We start from the raw sequence: 10,853 nt of genomic DNA on the forward strand, positions 1-10,853 counted from the left end.
TTATTTATCTATCTATTTTTTCTCTCAATCCAAATTGTTCACGCATTACACTAGCACAAAATGTTTTAGTTTATTATATCGTAAACAATGACAATGAATTAATGACAAAGCATGGTAAGATACGCGTTCACACGAAATATTACGTCGCTGCATTAAATATGCTCCGACAAGCCACGTGATATATTCAGCTGGCAATCGCTATGAAGCCGTAGCCAGAAGTCAGTGCTGGTTCGACGACTTTCGCGATCTAACGCGTACGTCTGGAAACTCTGCTACGATTGCAGGTAATATACGCGCTATTTCTTTCATGCCGGGGCCTGTCTTAATGAATCTACATCGCGTGACTGCGCAGTCGAATTGACAAGTATTTTTTTTTTCTCTACGATTAAGTAAATTGTGAAAATTTAAAAAATACATTTTTTTAATTTAGAGATCCATTAATTTTAATTTTGTCATAATTTTAAATTGAAGATAGTTTGGATAAAGTTTTAAGTATTTTTTCTTACAAAAAATAATAAAAATATGGGATCACAACAATGCATAAACAAATAAAGGGACAAGAAACAAAATATATATTGCACATACGATAAGAAAAAAATATAATTACAAAGAACTATAGCTTTCTGATTTTTGCAATGCGTGTGATTTTGTTTTCATCTGTATACGTACGCATTCTTTTCAGTACAATTAAAAAATATGTGAGCGAGTAAAAATTATATGGATGGAAAATGCCGATTCTTTTTTTTTTTCTTCTTCTTTTAAATTGGACATCAAATTGTTAATTGGACATCAAAAGTTATAACGCTACTTATATTAGCAATATTGCGACGATATGATGATAAAGAAAGAAGAATGATTAATTGAATTTACCGAATATTATCGATTAACAAATTGTGATTGCTTATCAAACTTATTTAAAAATCGTAATTGCAAAAATATTAATTGAATAATCTTACAAATATATGTATTTTTTTTTTTTTTCTATTATTACTTCTTTCTTCTCGAGACAGACAAGAAAGAATACGTTGTTGCTATGACCGCTCAAGTATTAGGTTAGTATATAAATAACGGTAGTTTTTTTTGTTTCAAAATAGTAAAATATTGTAATTTGAACAAATTTAAAGATCTTTCATTATAAAGTGCATATTTATATTATTATCGAATAATAAATAATTTTGCGCTATTTTTATTAAAAGCGTATATATATATATATATACTAAAAGCATATTTTTTGTTAATTTTATTATTTATTTTTTTTTTATATAATTGTTTATAATATTTATTTTCATTTCAATTATCATATTCAATTATAATATTATTTTTAAATCTTAGATTGACTTATTGTAATTATTGTGTAATTGTTGTAATTATATAATTTTAAAATTATTTTAACTCAATATCTTCTTTTTTTCATTTTTTTTAATTTTTAACTTAGATTATAAAGATTATTTGTTAATAAGCAGATAAATTTATTTTATGCATATTTTTTTAAATTTGACATATTTTTAATTCCTAATCAAATGATATGAACATTAAAAATATTTCAAAATATCATGATAAAAAAATTAATTAAACTTTTTTTTTTAATTCATTATTTATAATATATATTTTTTAATTATTTATTGACATATTATATTGAATTTTTTGTAGAATTCTAGAAATTGGAACAAGTGTTGTTTTTAGAAACTCTTTTTTTAAGTGCTATAGCGTAATTGAGGCTTGAAGAAGATCGTTATTTTTGTACCAACTAGGTAGTAGGTTTATCGAAAAGCATAAAACCTTATTGACAATATGCCTTGGTTCATTCTTCTCATTTTAGAGACTGAACATTGATTTTGAAGTATGACGCAAGCAGAAAAAACAGTACAAAAAATTATTTCTATGATGAAATTATTTTCTGATGTTTCGATGTTTGCAGTAATCGATGTTTATTTTATGAATGTTTTTACAGTAAATCAATTTGCAAAATTTTTTTTTTATAATGTTTCATTATATTCTTAAATGAATATTTTCATTTTGTCACAAAATTAAATTAAAAAAAAAACGAATAAATCAATATAAATATATGAATTGATATTTCTGAATTTCGCATATTTTATTCAAATAATTTCGTAATCAGATAGGCCCCGTGTTTTTTTTTTGTTTCTTCCAGTAAAGTGGAAAAAAGCTTGCCACTGTATGCGGTTTGATCACGAGCGCGAGTTTTGAAGTAGTTGAATATCTTCTCTTTCTTCACATGCATGGGTCCTGGTTTATTCAATTACTACGTTCCTGTTGTGCACTATCGACGACCATCGTCACACTGCGCACGTGTATCGGCTCTCTAAGCTCGATTAATAACAAAAATGACCAAGGATAAACAGGTGAGTGCTTTTGATGTTTCACATTTTTTTTTTATCATCACATTAATTTTTTTCTTCTTTTCTTTTTTTCTTAATGAATACGAGTGTTCTTTGATAATTTAATGTTATGTTATATCGTGATATCAGTAATTAGAGATATGTGATTCTCTTTCATTTACGGATAGAATGTCATTTTTTAAGAATACTTTCGAATGATTTTAAATATATCTTTAAAATATCTTTACTTAAGTGATTAAATTTTAATTTTTGCATTAATATTTCCTAATTTCTTGACATTTCTTGATACAATTCAATGTTCTAATCATTTTAGTAATTTTCTTCATTTTCTAATATTAAAATTCTAATCTTACATAAATTTAAATATCAAACTTTGTATTTCAAAGATATAAATAAATTTTAATATTTTTAAATAAATAAATTTTAATTTCTTAATAGATTTTAACATTTTTAATTTTATTTAATTTTTTAATTTCCTAATGTTTTTATCGAATTTTATTTGAAATTCGAAAGAATTCGCAAAAGAAATTTATTAGAAATATGATACATTTTGATAATCACAAAAATTATAAGTCGATTAATTTCTCTGAGTATAGTATAATAACGATACATAATAACGATAATGTTAGATATGTTAAATTTGCATAATATTAGTTATATTGGAACATGTTTATCTGAGATTCTTATTATTGTCGATATCGAGAGATGAATCTAGAACGCAAAAATTTAATATATCAATTTGATATCTTTCTAGATATAAAAATCAATAGAAAAACTAGTACAAGTTTTGTGTCATCTAATCTGATGTTTATTAATGTTGTAATTTTTCTTATAAAATTTTCTTTTTGAAAAATATTTATTATTATTTATTATATTTTAATAAATTAATCTAATAAAAATGAAATTCAAAGATTTTAATAAAATTTGATTATTAATAAATTAATCTATTTTGATTTAAATTTCGAAATTTGAACTATTTTCGATATCTTTAATTATTATTAGTATTATTTAATATCGATATCATTTAACTAATGTACTTCGATTATTTAGTCGATACTACTATCGATACATATGTACAACTTCAATTGTTCAATTGTTATTTTAGAATTGTGCTACGAATTTTCAATAATATTTGAAATTTTAAATCTTCAATTACTGAAAACATATTTTTTTAATATACACGAAATTTATAAGCTTTTATTTGCTGATTATAATGAATGAAGAGTATAGTTTATTTTTATTTTGAATGATTCTAATACAAGAGAAAGGTTATGGCACAATGAATCGAAATATTCTTTTTTTTTTTTGCACAATGCACTATGCATGTACTTATTCATGTTCAATATCTTAAATTTATTTATTTCTTTTCAATTTTATTCAATTTTTTATATAAAAAATATTTAATTAATTATTTGCATGCTCAAACGTAAGATAATAATATATGTATACGATATGTATTTTTTATTTTTCATTTGATAATTTTGCGCTTAATTGTATTTTTCTATATTTCAGAAGAATTATAACATTTTGATAACATTGTGACTAGACAAAGGCGATTAATATCGCACGCGTGCATAATGCTTGTATGACCTTAATTGCTGTTAGCATGCCACGCGATTATTACTCGTGAAACACGATCGATTCAGTTGAATGACTGATCACTCTTAGTAAACGAAAGAATAATACTATAAAATTATATTGTCGCAACAAAGTTAAAACAAACAATTTCCAATTATAAAGATGATTTTATATAGTTGAAATCATTTTCTTTTTTTTTTCAAAAATATAGTAATTATAAATAAAAATGCAATAATCACATATTTCTAAATTCGTTTACATTCTTTTGTATTTTTATATCATTAATATAATCAATAAAAGTATTATTTCATTTATTTCTTAAGTTAATCTTTTTTTTGTTAAAAAGAAGTGGATTAATAAAAATAATATTTAGAATTTATTTTAAAATTAATTTTAAAAGCAAATAATTTATAATGAAGCTTCTATTAATAATCCTAGTTAAATTAAGTTTTAATTTAAAAATTAATATTAATTTATTAAATTTTTATTATTAAATTATGATTAATATGATAATAAAAAAAGATTTTATTAAAATTTATTTTGAACAATAGAAATTTATCTTAATCATTTCATAATCTTCTGCTAATAAACATATTCACGTTTCTATTAGATTCTAAGAAATTTTGATGACCATCGATACAAGAATTTCAAATGCCTCATTCAATAAACAGTGCAAAAGATAAAATGTATTCTCTAATAAACTTATACAAAAAATATCAAATAATGAATTATAAAAATTGAAAAATGTATGTGATAAATAATCAAAAGTTGATTGATTATGCTTTTAATAAATCCATAAATCTATTAAAAAATTATCTGAATATTTTTTATATCTTATAAAGAAGTAAATATTATAAAATAATGAAATGATATAAAGGCGTAGCTTTCGATTATCTTTTAAACTTACAAAAAGATTATATCAATGTTTTTTTATTATTATGTTTTTTTATCCTTCATCCAAAATGTTATCATTAAAAATGTTATCATGAAACGAATTATCAGTTTTTTTTTAAATTCACGAAGAAATCATCAGATCAATCTTTTATTTTCCTTGAATATGATCATGATATATCAAATAATAAAAAATATAGTTTTCATTACTTTTTTTAAATTTATAATAAGATCATTAGAACATTATTTTATTATTCTTGATCAAAGCATTGTGTATAACATGTACAAAAGTAATGTAAGATAAAGTAACGTAAAGATGTTACCGTTAATTACGCTTGCATTAAATGAAGCTTATGATTAGAATTTTGCAGGGATCGAAACATAAATCCGTTCGATATATATTTCTTCATTATTTATCAAGAAAAAGTCGCATAATTTGCTCTGTCTCACCGCGCTACGTTGCTCACTATATGCACCATGCGCGACTAACTTCAAAGATTTCACATCGCAGTGATTTTGTGCGAATACAAATGAGAATCGAACGTTAAAATATAGTTAAAATGAAACTTATATCATTAATGCGAAATCATGAACAATAAATGATTTCTTTGAAATTTTTCTTGATTTCTAATGAAAATATTTAAAAATTAAAAAATCAAATTAAATTAAATTTTAAAACATTATTATTTTTGCAATATAGGTAAAATTTATTTCTTGAGAGTTAGAATTAAATAAAAAAAGATTTAAAAAGAAAAATAATAGATAAGATTACTGATTGTTCATAAACAAAAACAATGGATTTTTTCTAAACTCCAAAAAAAGAAATTAAATAAATTATGAAAAAATTGTTCGTTTAAAAGAAATAATAAGTTTTTTACAGTTTTTTAGTTATTTTAAAAAAAAATTTTGTTAATTCTAAAACAAATTAAAAATCAATTTAAATTAAAAATTCAAAATATTAAGAAAACTCTCAATTAATATTTAAAATAAAACAATTTGCATTGTTTTTCATTTTGTTTCTATAAAAAAACAATGAGAATTTTTATAATTTCTTCCCTCTTTTCATTTTTTAGAAGAAAAAAGAATATTTTTTTAAAGTAATTTTGATAAGAATCTGAATAATTTTGTATCAATAATAGAAATGTTCAACAATTTGGTAACATTGTTCAGTCCATTTTATTTCACAAAACTTTCTTCTTCACGGTTTCTGAGTTAGAGAGAGTTTTAGGAATGTGTAAATATATTCTGTTCGTGTTATTGACCTTGCTGCAAATAATAATATTCGGAGAATATTAAAGATGAATTCGAACGATCAGAGATGATTGTATGAATTTTGATTTTATGTTGGGCATGCTCAAAAATGATTGGACGAACTATACGGTTAATAATGATTCTTATAATAATGATTAATAAGTGATTTTTTTCAATTCATTATATATCTTCAATAAAAGTACTTCAGAATAAATATTTTAAAATTTCTTTTTTTAATATTTCTCTATATAATTGTCTTCAATAATAATATCCTAGGAAATTAATTACTTGATTAATTTCATAAATTATATAAATATATTATATTTATATAAATAAATATATTAAAAAATATTTGATATAGATATTTTTTATTTATCTTGAATTTCAAATAATATTCTATCCCTTTATAGCATTGGAAAATTCATTGCCAGTATAACAAGTGATAAAATTTATTCCAAAAATAAGAATGTTAACAATTCTTGCGCCCCTCCCCCCCACACACACACATATCTGAATGAAAAATGAATTGTTTATTTTTAAATAATTTTAAATAAATGCAAAGATTAATAATAATAATAAAATATTTATTAAAAATTGGCAAGGATTGATCCTAAAAAGAAGCATAAGATTAGTTTTAAGTTTTGCTTCGAAGAATAATTATTCTCATTTTAAGTTCATCGACCTATCAACGTGATAAAGTGACTTTGCATGTTATATCATCGGCTTTTACTTGAGAATTAATGATACGATGATGTGATTTATATATGCAAATAAAAGTCTTTTGATTTTCTTACAATTAAAAAATGTTTTAATTTAAATGAGCTATATCATAATTGCTTGTATTCCAAGATAGATTTATAAAAATAAATACTAAACATTTTATAAAATTTTTATATAAATAATTGCATAATAAATAATTGCATAAATAATTATAAATAAAAATAATCGTAGCGATCTTTTTAGAAACATTAATCTACACTTTAGATTTAGAACAATATTCTTTCAAATTCTAATTTATCATGATTTTCATCCGTTTAGTTAATATATAATATATTTTTTTATTCTCAATGGTAATTCTATTTGAATTTTTCCAGTCATGGTTTCGTGGCGTTCGAAGCAGTAAATTTCGCCACGTTTACGGTGTACCTGCTAAACGAGAAAAATGTTATGATAATATCAAAATCACGAAGAACGCACACGACTCACAATTTTGCGCTGTGAATCCCAAATTCCTTGCCATTGTGACGGAAGTGGCAGGCGGCGGGGCATTCTTGGTTTTGCCGCTTGATCGCGTAAGTTATCTTAACTTATCGAATTATCGATTCGCTATTCTTATCATGCATATGAATTAACATTACCTGATAATATATTTTGCCTGAGCAATCGTGAACGGCCAATTATGAATTATAGATTGACACAAATACCTAATGTTAGTACCAAATACTAAAAAGAAAGATATTCCAAAATGTAAAAATAAATGGAGATAAGAATGTGAATTAATGATTTATTAAATAAGATTATTAAATTGAATAATAATAGTTTATTTGATTAAGTTTCATTTTTTCCTTCTTCTTTTTCTTTTTTTAGACTGGTAGACTAGATTTTAACGCCAGTAGAGTAACTGGACACACTGGACCAGTTCTGGACATCAAATGGAATCCGTTCAACGATAATATCATCGCTTCCTGTTCCGATGATTGCACTGTACTGATTATGTTCCTATTTTTATATATCATTATTTAAAATATTAGACAATATTTATTTATTGAAAGGGTTGTTACTTTTATGATATTAGATATTAGAAATTACATAAAAGTTTAGATGAAAATTGTTTTTCGTTACATTTTCATCGTGGATTTAAACTTACAATGAAGTAAGTCGAATGAAAAATGTTTTGTCAAATGATCTGTGACAAATTGCTACTTGACTGAATATGGCATCCATCATTTGTTATCTAAAAGACAGAATGTTTTGTTAAAATTAGAATGCAATATTTTATCCTACTTACTTTCATCATTTTCATCATATGTATAGCAAAAATGACACAAAAGATAGAATATAGGAATCTCTATTATTATTTAAAAAAATTATTTTTCAATAATTTTAAATATTTTATAAGCTTTAATGATTTTAGTTTATTTCATTTGTTTCATAATATTTTTTTCCCCTAATCTTAAATGCAGATAAAATTGTGGCATATTCCTGATGGTGGATTATCACGAAATCTCACTGAGTGGTTAGTGGAGCTGCAAGGACATAAACGTCGTGTTGCATACATAGAATGGCACCCTGTTGCTGAAAATGTGCTATTTAGTGCTGGCTTTGATCATCTTGTTATCGTATGGGATATAAATAAAGGAGAGGCCATCAATATAATTGATAGGCATTCTGATGTAATCTATAGTATATCATTAAATCGTGATGGTAGCTTATTGGCGACAACATGCAAGGATAAAAAATTAAGGGTTTTTGAGCCAAGATCTGGTATCGTAGTCTCTGTACGTATTATTCTGTACTGATTACTTTTATTTTAAAATTAAAATTTATTCGAATGAATATTTCTGTAAAACATTCATTAAAGGAAGGGGTCTGTCATGCTGGAACAAAAGCTAGTAAAGTGGTTTTCCTTGGTAGTTCTGGTCGTCTTCTTACGACAGGTTTCAGTCGACATTCTGACAGACAGTATGCTATCTGGAGTCAACATGATTTGAATATACCATTAACATGCGAAACAATTGATTCTTCCAGTGGAGTAGTTTTTCCATATTATGATAACGATACGAACATGGTATATTTGGCAGGAAAGGTAAAAGAATAATGTCAAAAAATTGTATATAGAATAGATATTTTATGTTTTTTTTTTTATTTTAGGGTGATGGTAATATTCGATATTATGAAATAGTAAACGAAGCACCTTGGATGCATTATCTTAGTCAATTCATCTCTGGAAATCCTCAACGAGGATTAGGTGTAATGCCAAAAAGAGGCGTTAATACTGCTATTTGCGAAGTATTCAGATTTTATAAATTACATGCGACTCGAGGAATGTGCGAACCGATATCCATGATAGTTCCTCGAAAAGTATGTAGAAATGTAAAAAATTAAATTAAATAAATGTATTTATTCGATACGATATAATTATATTATAATTATATAATTATTTTTACTTTATAGAGTGATCAATTCCAAGAAGATTTATATCCCGATACTGTAGGTACTTGTCCAGCTTTATCAGCTAGAGATTGGATAAGCGGAATGAACAACCCACCAATTTTAATTTCTTTGAAAACCGGTAAGTAAGATTGTAGAATTTCATTTTATCTTGTATTTTTTCTCCGTATTGTATTACTTGATTTTATTATTTAAATATAAACAGGTGGTAGTATTACCACGCACAAGCCACGAGTATATAAGCCACCTCAACTTCCACCAACAACTGACTTGAATAATAAAAAGAAATTCGCTTTCTTGTCTACTGAAACTGTACCAGATTACAGGCCCATCGAATTTCATGACATGTCAGAGAAAAGTCAAAAGACATCTAGTAATCAAAGTACTAAATTTCAGCAACTGCAACAAAAATTCGGCAATGTTGTATTACAGGTAGAAATATTTCCATAATATTTTTATTAATATTTTCATGAATCTAACGTTAATCAATGTGTTTTGCAGAAAAATATCATTTCTCCTCCACTGAATGATAATAAGGTTTTAGAGAATGTAGACATTCCTAATAATGAAGCGGAACTGAGATTAGCATTTGTTCGTCAAACTGATGAATTGAGATTGGTACGAAGACAACTTGCAAACAGTCAGTTACGCGTTAAAGAGTTGGAAGAGCAAATTCGCAAACTTCAGCGTCAGTAAATATACAATTATTTCGAAATATAATACAACGTATGCGCCGAATAAAATTTTTTGTAGCATTGTTGCTAGTTGTACAACAAACATGGTACTTAACAAAGTGATAATGTATATGTATATTGTTCATGGCAATTAAATGCCTACGCTTTTAACAAAATTTACACATACATACAAAAAAGAACAAAAAAAAGAAGAAAATAAAAAAATTTATTATTTAAAAGTATCCGAGAAACTTTATGAACTGGAAATGCTGGTTACATATATTCTAATAATATATTAATAGAGAGTTATATAATTATCTCTAATGTATCTTATGAATGATATATGATGCATTTTATAGCATTTCACATTTCTCTATAATATATCTTTTTTATATATAATTTGCAATTTTTTACTTGGTGATCTTGTACCATTATTAGAAAAAAACACAGCAATGAAGCAACAATAATTTAGTCAATTTTTTTAAGATGCAATAAATTGTTCTGCTGTAGAGAAATTGAACAAAAAGATGAACAAATAATTGTGATTTACACTATTGCCTTCACATACAAACGAGTTTTTGTCTATATAAAATCTTAATATTTCTCCAAGTTGCAATGTTTTATCGAATGACTTTTAAGTATTAAATATTTCATAAATGAAGTTCTCTTCTGATTCTATGAAGTTTAATATATTTTTTTTTTATTTGCATATAAAAAATGTATATTATTGATTATACGTTGTCTTATCTTTTTAGAAAATAATTTTTTAAAATTATATTATCAAAAAAAAGGAGAAAGATTAACCTAATATAAAGACGCAAAACTTAAACGAAGTATTAAATGTTCAGTACATAAAGAATTGTACCTGCTTGTGCATATGCACGTTTATCGTATGCGATTCGTTTTATATATATATATATATATATAT

General features: G+C 24.5%; 1 protein-coding gene across 4 annotated transcripts in view; it reads left to right on the plus strand.

The window, feature by feature from the left end:
• LOC102676376 (coronin-2B-like) overlaps window positions 1–10,134 on the plus strand; it is a 12,453-nt gene extending 2,319 nt beyond the window's left edge. Inside the window, exons 1-10 of one of the 4 annotated variants that reach the window (XM_006615905.2) lie at window positions 18–284; window positions 2,153–2,363; window positions 7,175–7,372; window positions 7,668–7,784; window positions 8,264–8,578; window positions 8,662–8,886; window positions 8,952–9,161; window positions 9,255–9,372; window positions 9,457–9,683; window positions 9,753–10,134. In XM_006615905.2, coding sequence (XP_006615968.1) covers window positions 2,346–2,363; window positions 7,175–7,372; window positions 7,668–7,784; window positions 8,264–8,578; window positions 8,662–8,886; window positions 8,952–9,161; window positions 9,255–9,372; window positions 9,457–9,683; window positions 9,753–9,947 — 1,623 coding nt within the window. In that variant the 5' untranslated portion in view covers window positions 18–284; window positions 2,153–2,345 and the 3' untranslated portion in view covers window positions 9,948–10,134. Of the gene's footprint in view, window positions 1–17; window positions 285–932; window positions 1,053–2,152; window positions 2,364–7,174; window positions 7,373–7,667; window positions 7,785–8,263; window positions 8,579–8,661; window positions 8,887–8,951; window positions 9,162–9,254; window positions 9,373–9,456; window positions 9,684–9,752 lie in introns of those variants that run through there. The other 3 variants (XM_031510620.1, XM_006615904.2, XM_006615903.2) reach the window with 3 other exon arrangements.
• The last annotated feature ends 719 nt before the right edge of the window (window positions 10,135–10,853 follow it).

The sequence above is a fragment of the Apis dorsata genome, unplaced genomic scaffold (assembly GCF_000469605.1).
Source record: "Apis dorsata unplaced genomic scaffold, Apis dorsata 1.3 scaffold_247, whole genome shotgun sequence".
Classification (NCBI taxonomy): Eukaryota; Metazoa; Arthropoda; class Insecta; order Hymenoptera; family Apidae; genus Apis; species Apis dorsata.